The sequence below is a fragment of the Myxocyprinus asiaticus genome, chromosome 41 (assembly GCF_019703515.2).
Source record: "Myxocyprinus asiaticus isolate MX2 ecotype Aquarium Trade chromosome 41, UBuf_Myxa_2, whole genome shotgun sequence".
Taxonomy (NCBI): Eukaryota; Metazoa; Chordata; class Actinopteri; order Cypriniformes; family Catostomidae; genus Myxocyprinus; species Myxocyprinus asiaticus.
The window spans coordinates 37,577,692-37,593,738 of NC_059384.1; the positions used below are offsets into that span (position 1 = coordinate 37,577,692).

General features: G+C 41.5%; 1 protein-coding gene across 1 annotated transcript in view; it reads left to right on the forward strand.

Annotated features, from left to right (window-relative positions):
- Window positions 1–16,047, forward strand: part of LOC127432187 (guanine nucleotide-binding protein G(olf) subunit alpha-like) — a 141,069-nt gene that overhangs the window by 45,058 nt on the left and 79,964 nt on the right. The window contains exon 5 of the mRNA XM_051683060.1: window positions 753–850. Within this exon, the coding sequence (XP_051539020.1) occupies window positions 753–850 (98 nt within the window). The remainder of the gene's footprint in view (window positions 1–752; window positions 851–16,047) is intronic.

Genomic DNA, 16,047 nt, shown 5'->3' on the forward strand with positions numbered 1-16,047 from the left:
CTGCTCACTGGATGTTTTTTGTTTTTGGCACCATTCGGAGTAAATTCTAGAGACTGTTGTGTGTAAAAATTCCAGGAGATCAGCAGTTACAGAAATACTCAAACCAGCCCGTCTGGCACCAACAATCATGCCACGGTCCAAATCACTGAGATCACATATTTTTCCCCATTCTGATGGTTGATGTGAACATTAACTGAAGCTCCTGACCCGTATCTGCCTGATTTTTATGCAGTGCACTGCTGCCACAAGATTGGCTGATTAGATAATCGCATGGATGATTGTTGGTGCCAGATGGTCTGGTTTGAGTAATCCTGTAACTGCTGATCTCCTTGGGATTTTCAGATAACCGCTCTGTACAATTGTGGTGAGTAGAATAGAATCTCAGAATGCTATTCTGAGATGGGGTTGGTGCTGTTTTGGCGGCATGAGTGGGACCTACACAAGATTAGGCAGGTGGTGTTAATGTTGTGGCTGATTGGTGTGTATATATATATATACACACCAATATATAATTGTATATACATAACAATTAAAATAATGAAACCAAAAGCAAGAGTACTTTAAAACCCAATCACTCACAAATATGAAAATCATCCTAATATTTGTGGGACTATATAGTCCCACAAATATTAGGATGATTTTCATATTTGTGAGTGATGGGTTTTAAAGTACTCTTGCTTTTGGTTTCATTATTTTAATTATGTCACATGAATAAATGTTGACTGTATATTTGGTGTTTATGTTTTTGACAGGAGTTTTTTGAACATTCGAAGCATCTGTGGGATGATGAGGGGGTGAAGGCATGTTTCGAGCGCTCAAACGAGTATCAGCTCATTGACTGCGCACAATAGTGAGTATCTGTGATATCTGCTCTCTGTCCTGCTCCTCTCTCATCCTGTAACATCTTGTGGCTGCGCTAGGGCTGGGCTTGTGGGGGCTATAGTCCCATCATAAATTTGTTATTTACTCTCACTTTCACTAAACATTTAATAAAATAAAGAAAATCGTTAAAAACCTGAAAAATGTTAATAAGATTCAAATGTGAGTGTAAATGTACAAAACAAACTCTATGGCCTTGATTGTATTTGTTTGGGGGGAGAATTCAATTAGGCTATGTACTCAGGTACTGTGCGCATAAGCAAATAGCGATCATTTGAAGTTGATTATCAACATCAATCACAATGGAACGCTGTCTAATCTGAAACAAAAGACCACGGTCTTCAAACACACCTAAAAAAAATGTAGAGGAGGACACTAACAATCGACAGCCTCTGTTTGAGCCTGGTGTTCAGGAAGCAAAGCAGTGAAGCGAGACCGCTGGATATGTGCAGGGCAAACAACTGTAGGGTGTAGCACACATTTAATCTCTGTTAGGTGGACAACATTTTTGCCAGTTACTTGTACATTTGCTAGGAAGAGTCTAGCTGGCTAATAATGTCAGAGTATTTCTTTACGTGCTCTTAAAGAAACCTTATAGATTGCTACCAATATAATGAGTAATGGACACCAGAAAACGGATTATTGTGAGAAAGCAGTGTTCCGGTTTACATGCACTTCATAAGTGCTCCCGTATACATGGGGCTTGGAAGGTAAGCAGCTTTCTCCACAGCATCGTAATTTACCCGTGACGCTTGTGTAAATAACAAACATGGTAACCGAGGAAGACTTTGCTATTTTATTCCCTGTTGCTTCGCTATATTTACAGATGTTCCAGAGTTGTTGCTGTGTTTTATTCCTTAACTTTCTACCGCGACCTGCAGCGGAATTGCGCTTCAGTAGTGGGGTTTCCCTCTTACATAAAACTGTTGGATTCCCCAATGTTCAAGTGCATATATGCAAATGTAAGGACAGTCGATATTTTACATTGGTGTGTATAAATGGGTATAGTTTAAAGTGTATGTGCTTTTCCCACTGTACTCCAAGAAATGTTGAATTATTTCTGCTGTGTTGACTTGTTGTTTGGCACCATCCTTTGATGTTAGTTTTCCAGTCTGTTCCACGCACATTAGCACTCCTCAAAAATCTGTTAGAATGCCGCTTATGTGTTTACATGGCCACATTAAGCTGTGTTCTCCGGGAGAAACCTAGGTGTGTTAAACCGCTTTCTCTTAAACCCTTAAACGGCGTAAGTAAATCGGTGTTCTCGTTTACATGACATCTCAGAACGCCACTTTCTGCAAAAACTGTGCTGAAGGCTAGCCCATATTTTTAACAGGATTATCAAATGTAAATTAATTAATTTAAATGTGTATCACTGTGTCATGTGTTATGTACTCCTGGCAATAAAAATGAAAGAAAATCGAACAGAATTATTCTTCATGGAAGCATCAAATTAAATATTGTAAAAGATTTAAATAAGAATCACAATTTTACATTACATAAATTAAACTGGAAATATTGTGACCACATTATTTGTACAATATTTGTCACAATACATGTGTTCAGTTTTACGCTACATGTAATAACCAGAAACTCTATGCAGTTAAAAACTGTAGGTTATGTGCTTTGTTATTCTTTGTCTGACTAGTTGTTAATATTTGCTAATAACCAATGTAACCCCATAGCTCGATAACATTGATTCTTTTGCACCCAAGTGTAAACAGCATCTGCAGCATGGCTGTTCGCACCCTAATAGTCTATTGGCAACATAGAAATAGAAAACAAACTGCATTTGAGAGTGTTGCTCCAGTGGCGTGGGTCATAACGCCAGTGTGCTTGTACCTTGTCGACCGGAGTTCGATTCTAGGTTTGTCACTTAAATTTTCTCATTCTATTTCCTGTCTCCACTCTTAATATTTTTTTAATAGTACTTATAATAATACATACACATTTTTGGGTGAAAAACATAGATTTGATTAAATTAACCATGGTGTTACTACGGTAATATGGTGTTAATATATTAACCAATGTTTTATTTTGTGGTTACAATTATCTTGCTACAAAATACCCTAATGACCCTAATGTTACTCCTTTTACACTGAAATGCAGAATAATAATCAAATTAAAATCGTGATATGTCCTAGTGTGATTATTAAACCGCGAAATGCTGCAATCTTAGTCTGCATTCGATCTGCATGAGCTTTAACACTCAGGGGTCGACCGATGCGCCGGCGCGTCCTGCTGGATTTTTTCCTCACAGCGGAAACAACTTAAAATACTCTGTCATTTTTGGGCATACAGATAAGTGTAAGACATCATTAGAAACTATAAAGGGTCTACTTTTATTTGTGTACACTCACAATAACAGCAAAACCTTGTGCTTTTGTAAAATAAAGAAAATAATCAGGGTGCGCTTTCAGCCGTCTCTGCCTCCGCGAGCATCTTTCTGAAACACGTCACACAAATGAACTGAAACTCTACGAATACTTATCACACAAACATGAATCATATATCTAAAGAAAGCTTAAAATGTCTACTTTTAAATAAAACAATTCAAATTTAAAACAAATATTCTCCTGCAATGTAATCTGCATGAAACCAAGAGATGTACAGTTTCTCCTGGCTCAGCGAATTATCGCTAATGTGATCACACCCACCAGCAGAGCGTGCTATTCATATGGTAATGTGCTGAGATGATCAATGCAAATGGTAAATGCCCCCAAGGCAAGTTTTATATATATATACTGTATATATAAAATATATTGTAAAATGCAATTTATTCCTGTGATGTAAAACTGAATTTTCAGCATTATTATTCCAGTCTTCAATGTCACATGATCCTTCAGATATCATTCTAATATGCTGATTTGCTGGTCAAGAAACATTTATTATTATAATCAATGTTGAAAACAGTTGTGTACAATTTTTTTCAGGATTCTTTGATGAATAGAAGTTCAAAATAACAGCATTTATCTGAAATAGAAAGCTTTTGTAACATTATACACTACCATTCAAAAGTTTGGGGTCAGTAAAATTCTTTTTTTTTTTTTTTTTGGAAAGAAATTAATACTTTTATTCAGCAAGGATGCATTATATTGATCAAAAGTGACAGTAAAGACATTTATAATGTTACAAAAGCTTTCTATTTCAGATAAATGCTGTTATTTTGAACTTTCTATTCATCAAAGAATCCTGAAAAAATTTTTATATATTGTGTATGTGCCCTATATCAGATATTACATTTTATTCTGTTCCCAGGGGAGGGGTCTTTGTCTCCTCAGGTGTGAATCACATCAGTATTCATTATCATCCACGCCTCCTCGCATATGGCCTTTCTAACACTAAAAGTGTCTTACAAAAGTTAAATGTCTATATTGTTTTGTATGAATGAGTGACCAGGATGGTTTTCACATCATTTTGTAGCAAAAACTCTAGGCTACAAGATCCAGTTCTCAAAAGTCTTGTGAACAAATGTTTAGTATGTGTTATATGGCCTTATTTCAGTGACTTAAAATTTTAGTTTTTTCAAAAACCACGCATAAACATTTGTTTCTCAGAAATACAAACATGTACATACATGTTGCTCATATTATTGTAGCCCAGTTTGTGCTGAATACAGTGTTATCAGACTTTAGCCATTAATATGTTTTTAAGCAACTGAAAAAAGCACAAATGTCAAGGCATGTCAAAACTTCTCCAGGGCCCAAAACACCCTCAGACCCCAGAGGGTTAAATGAATGTGTGAAGCAGACCGCTCATACACTGGGAACTCCACTGACATTGAGAATCATATGCATTGTATGAGATTAAAAAAAAAACAGAGCACTAATCCACTGTGAAGCACATGTTGATTATATTTATATAATTAAATCACATCATTTGTGCTTTAATGATCGCTACATTGGGCCATGTAGCAAACTGTTTATCTTTCAGAAGAAGAAAGTGAAGCTTTCGTCAAACTAAAAGCATGATTCAAAATAAAAGCTAGATGCCTGAAATTGAAGAAATTAAAACAGAAATATATTACAACTGTATTGTAAAATGTAATATTCATTGTAGTAATATTAATAATGATAATAATAATTTTTATAATAATAAAATTTGGGAAAAAATAAAACAAATTTCAGTAGGGCCCTAATTAAAAACACTTAAGCAATGCATACTTAATTTAGAAACACTTAAAGAAAACATGCATTTCTTTAAATGTATTATTTACATTGAAATTTAACTTTAAATAGGCTAAAGGAGTGTTCAATAACACATTACCATATTAGCATATTTTTGCTGTGGTATCGAAATTGGTATCGAGAACAGTGAAATTTCACTGGTATCGGTACCGACTACTGAAATTTTGGTATCATGACAACACTACACACTTTATTTTAATAAATGTTCACAAAGTATTTTAAATGTGGAAATAAAATGTCTAAAGGGAGTGAGTTGTATACTACAAAACTGAAAGTATATGTGGGTTGTTCTCAAAATGGAATGAAATGCAAATAAAAACCATGCAATGCTGAAATAATGTCTGCATTTGTTTTATATGTTGAAATTCACTTAAGCAATATCAAATGTTATTATATATGGTAAAATATGAATTTATTACAAACAATAAGATAAGAACAGCGAGATTAAGATAAGAACAACCCCTGACATATCAGTCCACATGTGTATATTCAAAGAACGTGGGCTTTTTTCTACTCCACACCATCCTCTGTAACTTTAAATGGACATCACATACAATAACAATAAAATAAGCACATTTCCCTATCTGTCACTCACTCGACGTTGTGTCGATGTAGTGACACAAGGCGGCACTCTTGGGAGCCCCAAACAACTCTGCTTTAGAGAACGGAGAGCGTCTTTTTAAAGATGCCTCTCCGTTTGTGTGTATTTCCTGGTTGTGGTCATTACTTCTCTGCTTCCGATGGCCACGATCGCGGTCTTACGTGCTTGGGGGCTGCCCATGCGGAGACAGCGTTCGTGGATGGGTTATGTTCTCACTGCGAGAGCGTGACCATGGCAACGTTGCGGTCGCGGTTTTTCCTTCGTCACAGGGAAAGACCACCCCAGCGGCTCCCCACCTCAGTCCTTCTACCTACGGGTTTGAGGCCGCATCGGTTAGCACTGGGGGCGATTTGGGGACCCCAATGGGAGCCACTCCAACAGGTAACTCCCCACAGACCTCCCATTCCCCAGTTCGCTCGTTTGCCCCACCAGGATGAGACCGCTGGCTCGTCTCAGGGCGAGTTCGCAATCTCGTTTTGGCGTCCGCAAAGTGGATGAGCTCTCGATTGCAGCATCGGAGAGCGGGCTGTCCAGTCTGACGCTGAGGACTCAACTGGGCTCCCACCTTCGGGTGTGGTCGCTCAGTCGCAGCCTGATGTGCAGCTGGCAGCCATGCTTACCCGGGCGGCTGCATGTGTCGGGCTGGAGTGGAACCCTCCACCCCCCCGAACCCTCGCAGCCTGACGATTGGTTCCTGGGCCCGGAGCGCCGCTCACGGCCGCGCTCCGCCCCGGTCCCTTTCTTCCCGGAGGTGCATGAGGAGTTCACGAGGTCATGGCGGGCACCTTTCACTGCCTGGACCCAGTCTCTGAGCTCCTCCACTCTCACTACCCTCGATGGTGGTGCTGCCAGGGGGTACACGGCGATTCGGCTTCGGGTCAACTGGAAAATGAGCAAGCTCTCCCCAGTTCAGAGCATCTCTTTTCTCGGCTTGGAGTTGGACTCAGTCTCGATGACGGCGCGCCTCATGAACGAGCGCGCACAGTCAGTGCTGAACTGTCTGAAGGCGTTCAGACAGAAGACAGTGGTTCCACTGAAACTTTTTCAGAGGCTCCTGGGGCATATGGCATCCTCTTGATGCACTCAGGACGGGTGACCTGCTACTGATGGAAGCTGTCAATGAGAGAATGGTCAAGTATGTCCCGGGCCGGGACCCAACTCCTCTCCTCTGGACGGTAACCTTCCCAATCCACCAGGTACTGGAAACCGCGCCCCCTCTGTCTAGAATCCAGAATACTCTTGACCGAATAAGCGGATTCCCCGTCTACGAGGCGCGGTGGTGGGGGAACAGGGGCAGGCAGATTAATGGGAGAATGAATGACTGGTTTAATTTTGGAAACGTGGAAAGTGGGGTGAATCCTTTTGTACGCTGGAGGTAATTTGAGATGAACTGCTACTGGGCTAATGATCATGGTAACAGTAAAAGGGCCAATAAATTTGGGAGCGAGTTTAATAGAAACTGAACGCATAGGAATATCCTTAGAAGAAAGCCACACTTTTTGACCTACAATGTACATGGGAGGCTTAGATCCAAGTACGACGACACCTCTGGATGAACGCATGTGCGGAGGGAACCGCGACTTTGTTGAAAACAGAGGTGGTTGGTAGCCTAAACTAACCTGAAACAGAGAAAGGCCCGTGGATGATACTGTCAACGAGTTGTGTGCGTACTCCACCCATGTGAGCTGCTAGGTCCAAGACATAGGGTTGTGAGAGGCCACACACTGTAAAGCTCTCTCTAGATCTTGGTTAGCCCGCTTGGCCTGTCCATTGCTCTGGGGATGAAACCAGAAGTAAGACTAACTGTAGCCCCCAGTAGTTTACAAACTCTTTCCAAAATTTGGAAACAAATTGGGGCCCCCTGTCGGAGACCACGTCAGTTGTGAGGCCATGGATTCGAAAGACGTGATCAACGACCGCATCCGCTGGGTAATTTGGGTAGAGGGATGAAATGCGCTGCCTTCGAGAATCGGTCCACCACGGTCAAGACGACCGTGAACCCCTGCAAGGGGGAAAGGGCTGTAACAGAATCAAGGGGTATGTGGGACCAGGGTCTCGAAGGCACCGACAGCGGTTGAAAGAGTCCAGCTGGAGGGGTACAGGAAGATCGGGGTTGAATAGAATTGGGGCCGAAACTAAGCACCGTTTGAGTTTGGTGAAGGCTAACTCGGCCTCCTGAGACCACCGAAACTCAGTTTTGGCAGAGGTGAGACCAGTCAGAGGTGCTGCTAGTTGGCTGTAATTGCGAATAAAATGCAGGTAGAAACTGCCGAAACCCAGGAATCTCTGCAGGGCCTTGCCTTAGCTGGATCTACCTGAATTCCCTCCGGTGACACAATGAATCCCAGAAAATTTACCGATCGGGAGTGGAACTCGCACTTCTCAGCCTTGACATACAGCCCATTCTCTAGCATCCGTTGGAGCACTTGTCTGACCTGCTGAACATGTTCCTGGAGAGAATGGGAAAAAATCAAAATGTCATCCAGGTAGACAAAAATAAACTGATCAACCATATCTCTCAGTACGTCATTAACGAGAGCCTGGAAGACTGCAGGGGCGTTGGCTAGACCAAAAGGCATAACCAAGTATTCAAAATGCCCCCTGGAGGTGTTGAAAGCAGTCTTCCACTCATCGCCCTCCCTTATGCAGACCAAATGATAGGCGTTGAGGAGATCCAATTTCGTGAAAAAGTTGGCTCCCTGCAGATGCTCGAACACCGAAGACATCAATGGCAAAGAGTAAGTGTTCTTCACCATGATGTCGTTCAGCTTACGATAGTCAATACAGGGATGAAGGGAACCAACCTTCTTATCCACGAAAGAGAACACAGTGCCAGCAGGGGAAGAAGAGGGCCTAATGATCTTAGCTGCCAGAGAATCGGAAATGTATTTCTCCGTGGCCTCCCTCTCAGGAGCTAAGAGTGAGTATAAACCACCCTTAGGGGAACATGTACCTGACTTAAGCTCAATAGCGCAATCGTAGGGATGATGTGGAGGATGAGAAGCAGCACGGGACTTACTGAACACCTCTCTCAGGTCATGGTACTCCACAGGAACATGGGAAACATCCACCGGTTCATCCTGCAACACAGAACAAGACACAGGGAAGGAGCAGACAAAAGACAAGCAGAATGACAGTAAGTGCTCCAAGCCAATATTTTGTTTCTGGACCAGTCGAGGTGGGGATTGTGTGAGGATAACCAGGAGTGACCTAAGACAACTGGAGCCAGGGGAGAGTCAATGACATAGAAAGAGGTGAGTTCAGTGTGGTTACTGGAGACAATGAGTCTGATGGTGGTGGTGACCTGGGTGATTTCGGTGAGTTGAGTTTTACAGAGGGTATTGACTGGAATCTTTTGCTCGAGTGTGGAGGTAGGAATCTTGAGGGATTTGACCAGGGATGCATCGATGAGGTTAGATTCAGCTCCGGAGTCTACCAGGGCGTGACAGGAATGATGAAGAGTATCCCACTGCAGCTGTACCGGGAGGAGAGTGGATGAAGAGGGTTTATGTAGAGAAGATCCACCCACCAGTAACCTCTGGACTACTGGTGGGCTCTGTCTTTTGATGGGCAGAAACATAACATATGACCAGCAGATCCACAATACAAGCAGAGACCATGAGTGCGTCGCCGATCCCTCTCCTCCCGGGTCAACTGAGCTCTGCCCATCTGCATGGGTTCTCCTTCTGATGACTTGCTGATCACACCGTGAAGACAGGATCTCCTAGGTGGCGGAGTGATGCTGGGAGAGTGGACTCACGTTGAAGACGTGAGTCCACTCGAATGGCGAGGTCGAGCAACTCATCGGAGGTCTTGGGTAAGTCCAGAGTGTAAATCTCTTCCTTGATGCGATCAGCCAACCCATGCAGGAATAAGTCACACTGTGCCTCCTTGTTCCAGTTACAGCTGGCTGCCAACGTGCGAAACTCTATGGAGTAATCAGAGACAGACAAAGTACCTTGTCATAGTTCCGCTAATACTCGGGCAGCTTCTCTGCCATGCGCTGAACGGTCGAAGTCCTTCAGTAGCTCACTGGAAAATGACTGGAATGAGGAACAACAAGGATGTTTCTGATCCCACACCGCCGTACCCCAAAGGCATGCTCGGCCCGACAGTAATGAGATGACATAAGCCACCTTGGAACCTTCAGTAGGAAAAGCAGGTGGCTGCAAAGCAAAAGCTAGAGAACATCGAGACAGAAATGCTCTGCAGTAGATCGGCTCACACGAATAGCCCACTGGTTGGTTGATGCAAGGTTCGAATAGAAGCGTAGCAGGTTCTATAGATGTTGGTGGTGGCGGTGTGGGTGCAGGGGACTCACTGGGTGCTGGACTCTGTTGGACAATAGATGAGAGCTCTGTGAATCGTGCTGCCAGAGCCTTGATGGCCATCCTGGTGGTTTTAGCCAGTTCCTCATGTTGGGTGATGCGTGATTCCTGGTTGGTAAGATATTGTTGTATCTGAGCGAGTCCTGCTGGGTCCATCTTGATCGGATCGTTATGTTGTGATATAAATAGGACCCAGACGCAGGAGTAAAAAAATATAACAATGTTTAATGAGTGAAAAGTTCAGGTATATGATGAAAAAATATGAAGTAGCACAAACAATGGAACAGTCCAGAGACAAGGTGGAAGAAGATGAAGGTGGAGGACTCTGATGGTGGCAGCTGCAGCAGGGAGAGAGTAGAGGTAATGTATATTCCAGGGTGTGAGATGGTGACGACTGGAACAGAGAGAAACAGAGGCGAGATATCCTGGTGAATGGAGCTGATGGTAATGGCTGGAGCACAGGAAAACAGGCAAAAATATCCAGACAAAAAAATACAGAGAACAGCATGAGAACACGAGTAACAAAGCACACAATAAGAGAACGATCCGATACTGAACTCACATAAAAGAACTGCTTATAAGGGAGAGAGAAGATAGTGTGCAGGTGCTGAGCTAATCAAGCAGTGGCTGGTAATGAGCGTTGCTGAGCAACGCTGCCACGTGATTAACTCCGCACCAGCAACAACACGAGGGAGACACACAGAAACAAACCAGCAGAATGAATCCTCCCATGACAGGTTCATCCTTGGGAACAATTTCCAAATGCCTGAAGGTACCATGTTCATCTGTACAATCAATAGTATGCAAGTATAAACACCATGGGACCACGCAGCCATCATACCACTCAGGAACAAGACACATTCTGTCTCCTAGAGATGAACGTAGTTTGGTGCGAAAAGTGCAAATCAATCCCAGAACAACAACAAAGGACCTTGTGAACATGCTGGAGGAAACAGGTAGACAAGTATCTAGATCCACAGTAAAACGAGTCCTATATCGCCATAACCTGAAAGGCTGCTCAGCAAGGAAGAAGCTACTGCTCCAAAACCAGCATAAAAAAAGCCAGACTACAGTTTGCAAGTGCACATAGGGAAAAAGATCTTAATATTTGGTGAAACATCCTCTGGTCTGATGAAACAAAAATTTAACTGTTTGGCCATAATGACCGTCGTTATGTTTGGAGGAAAAAGGGTGAGGCTTGCAATACAAAGAACACCATCCCAACCGTGAAGCATGAGGGTGGCAGCATCATGTTGTGGGAGTGCTTTGCTGCTGGAGGGACTGGTGCACTTCACAAAATAGATGGCATCATGAGGAAGGAAATTTATGTGGATATATTGAAGCAACGTCTCAAGACATCTGTCAGGAAGTTAAAGCTTGGAAAATGGGTCTTCCAAATGGACAATGACCCCAAGCATACCTCCAAAGTTTTTGCAAAATGGCTTAAGGACAACAAAGTCAAGGTATTGGAGTGGCCATCACAAAGCCCTGACCACAGTCCGATAAAAGATTTGTGGGCAGAACTGAAAAAGCATGTGCGAGCAAGGAGGCCTACAAACCTGACACAGTTACACCAGTTCTGTCTGGAGGAATGGGCCAAAATTCCAGCAACTTATTTTGAGAAGCTTGTAGAAGGCTACCCAAAACGTTTGACCCAAGTTAAACAATTTAAAGGCAATACTACCAAATACTAACAAAGTGTATGTAAACTTCTGACCCACTGGGAATGTGATGAAAGAAATAAAAGCTGAAATAAATAATTCTCTCTGCTATTTTTCTGACATTTCACATTCTTAAAATAAAGTAGTTATCCTAACTGACCTAAGACAGAGAATGTTTTCTACGATTAAATGTCAGAAATTGTGAAAAACAGAGTTTATTTTTTATTTTTATCCCCTTTTTTCCCAGTTTAGAATGCCCAATTCCAGTTGCCTCCGCTTCTGAGACCATCAATCCGCGCATCTTATCACGTGGCTCACTGTGCATGACACTGCGGAGACTCCGCATGTGGAGGCTCATGCTACACTCTGCGATCCACGCACAACTTACCATGCGCCCCAATGAGTGCGAGAACCACTAATCGTGACCACGAGGAGGTTACCCCGTGTGACTGTACCCTCCCTAGCAACCGGGCCAATTTGGTTGCTTAGGAGACCTGGTTCGAACTCGCGACTCCAGGGGTGGTAGTCAGCGTCAATACTCACTACTGAGTTTAAATGTATTTGGCTAAGGTGTATGTAAACTTCTGACTTCAACTGTATGTTAGCATCTTAGGCAACATTCGTAACAGTGTTGTAACTGTAAACACACACAGTTTTAACAAGGCACGGCAGCCCCTCAGTACACTAGAGCAGAAAGGGGGAAAAATTGCCTTACCGTTTATCAAGCACTGAAAATATTCTTGGTGCAGAACAATCTGGAATAATGTTAAACAATGTAACAGTCACCTCTTTGAAGCATGAACTTGTTCAGAATGTTGAATGTTTGTGACACCTGCGCTAAAAACAATTTAGACGCAGCGCAACAAATTAAACAGAGCACAAGTGCCTCGACCTCTGTGTGGTGCTCCTGGAAATGCTGGGGCACATGTGCAAGTGCTGACCCAGACGCTGGCATGTTCGTGTCTGTTTGTTTTGTCTTAAGCTGTTTTTTATTCTGTTTTTGATGCTATTTTACTCTCAGACCTTTGGAGATATGCTTCTTAAATTTATTTTCGTATGGATTTGGAGTTTAAAATGTGCCGTCGATTGTGTTCTTGCACTCAAAGCTGAAGCGGAGTTGGGAAGTCTGAGAAACGGCAGAATAATGAGTAAGATGATTTACAGCTGTGAGGATTTACCGAGTCTTCGATATAATGTGAAAGTTCCGCCAAGACCTCTTTACGATGTTCCTCTCGAAATCATCTATTCTCCACAAACAATGTGCAGGAAAAGGAAAAAGAGAGGTACTAGGGGGGAATTTGGAATAGACTTAAATGACGTGGCAGCCGTTTTCCTCTGCCCACAATAACCCTAACTAATGCCCGCTCACTTAAGAACAAAATGCTTGAACTCGCAGCATTAATGAAATATAACAGAGATTTCAAGAGAACGAACCTGCTTTGCATTACTGAAACGTGGCTAACGGAGGAGACTGATGATATAAACCTCGAGGGATATTCACTAATTTGACTGGACCGCGATAGTCAGAAATCATCCAAAACCATTGGAGGAGGACTATGTATGTTTGTCAACAACAGCTGGGTAACAATCATTACGGTACGTGGAACCTTGTTCAACACATTATGAACTATTATCTGTTTCATTTGGACCACACTATTTGCCCTGAGAGTTCGGACAAATCACTGTTATTTTAGTTTATGTACCTGGGCCAAATTTAGCACTTGCAGCCGAGGGCATTGCTGCCAGCAACAACATGGCATTGCGCAATTCAGCAGATGATACAGTGTTTCTTCTTGGAGATTTTAACAACTGTGAAATATCCGCGTTTTTGCCGAATCTGGAACAGTATATAACTTGTCCGACGAGACAGGGCAAAACCTTAGACAAATGTTTTGGTAATGTGGATGGTGCTTATGTACAAAAGGTTATATCCACCACTAGGATGTTCAGACCATAACATCATCCATCTCCTTCCAAAATATAGACAGATGTTAAAAAGGACTAAACCTGTTGTCCAGCAGGTTCAGTCATGGACTAAAGACTCAATTGAAAACCTCAGAGACTGTTTTGATAGCACCAATTGGGATTTGTTTTTTAATGATTTTAATTGCTGTAGTGATCATGAGTCGTTGAATGACACGATTACCAGTTACATTAATTTTTGTGCAGAGGCAGTGTTTCAAACAATAAATGTTAGAATATTCCCAAACAACAAACCCTGGATTAATAAAGATCTTAAACAATCTTTAAATAAGAAGAGAATGGCATTTTTAAGGAATGAGACACGCAAGGTAAAAGAGCTAAATAAAGAAGTTAAACGTAAGATAAAGGAGGCGCAAATACAGTATAAAGGGAAAGTTGAGAAGGAATTTAAAACTGGTAATGTCAAAGATGCATGGAGGGGATTAAATTCAATGATGGGCAGACAACAGAAATGGGTACAACTGTTTGATGATGACCCCCAAAGCTTTGTAAATAATTTAAATGTTTTTTATTCACGATTTGACAATATTGCAGGTGTTGTGAATAATGATACTCTGACAGAATCTGAACCTATGAGAATAGAGGTAGGGGAGGTTATCAAAGTGCTCCGTAGAATTAAACCAAATAAGGCTACTGGTCCAGATGGCCTTAAGGGCATTGTTCTAAAAGAGTGTGCAGAACAACTTGGACATGTATGTACTAGGCTGTTTCAGGTCTTTTTAGATAATGGCTTTGTACCAGTAGCATAGAAAAACACTACTGTTATTCCAGTACCTAAAACACCTCATGCCAGAGCTTTTAAAGACCTTCGCCCAATTGCCCTTACATCTGTTCTGTGCAAGTGCATGGAGCGTATATTATGTAAAGAACTGTTAGCACAAATTAATGGCTCTGTAGATCCATTACAATTTGCTTATATGCCCAATCGGAGCACGGTGGATGCCTCCCTGACCTTATTACATAAGGCCCAGCACCATTTAGATAAAATGAATGCTCATGTCAGAATTCTTTTTATGGATTTCACATCAGCATTAAGTACTGTACAACCGCAAATTTTAAAAGAAAGATTGCAAGATTTAGGTGTAAGTAGTTGGTTAATTTTATGGATTGAGAACAGAGTCTCATTTGATTGTATAGTCTTAAATTCAGGGTTACCACAGGGATGTGTATTATCACCTCTGCTTTTTTGTGTTTATATTAATGAACTTCAATGTAACAGGGACAATCTCACTTTAACCTGTTGATGCTCATTGACCCCACCCATGGGTTTGATTTTACTTTGCTTAAATTAGTTCACATTTACCATATAACGTGCTGTTCAAAATTGTTCATAATGTTGACAAATTATACATCTTTATAATATGTCAACATTATTAACTCTTATTTGACTAGACTATATAGTATATGTGAACTAATTTAAGCAATGTGACATCAGTTCTGGCGGGGGGGGGGCATGCACATCAACAGGTTAATCAAATATGCTGATGACTTGGTTTTCATTTCTTGCCAAACGGACACGAATAGTTCAACTTATTTCGAGTATATTAAAAGTCTTGTACAGTGGTTTGATAACAGTCATCTACAATTGAACATTGAGAAGACATAGGAATTATGCTGTGGGAATCAAAATAGGATAGGTACGGCTGGCATTTCATGTGAACAAGTTATTATAAAAGGTGTAAAGGTACAGCAAGTTTCACATTTTAAATATTTAGGTACAATCATTGATGACAAATTCACATTCCACGAAAATATGGATCATATACATAAGAAAACAAGACAACATTTAGGTCTACTCAGGAAATTAAGAAATTTTAGTATCGATAGGAGGGTCCTAACCATTGTTTACAGATCGATGATCGAAAGTATTTTAACATATAACATTGTTTCGTGGTATGGCAATTTAACAATGAGACAGAAAAATACATTAATAAGAGTAATTAACGAAGCAAATAAGATCACAGGCCAGAAACATACTACATTGCAAGAGCTGTTTTCATACTTTATGGAAAAAAAGGCAATTGCATTATATTCAGACCAGACCCATCCCCTCCATTCCTGTTTTGAGGCCCTCCCTTCGGGGCGCAGGCTGCGTATACCGCTGGCTAAAAGAACATATATAAATGATCATTTATTCCATTGGCGGTGACTGTTTTAAACCAAATTCTTGATTGAGGTACTATATATTTATATGGGTAGGTGTGTGTATGCGTGTATGCATATGTGAGTATATACAGTGGTGTGAAAAAGTGTTTGCCCCTTCCTGATTTCTTATTTTTTTGCATGTTTGTCACACTTAAATGTTTCAGATCATCAAACAAGTTTAAATATTAGTCAAAGATAACACAAGTAAACACAAAATGCAGTTTTTAAATGAAAGTTGTTATTATTAAGGGAAAACAAAATCC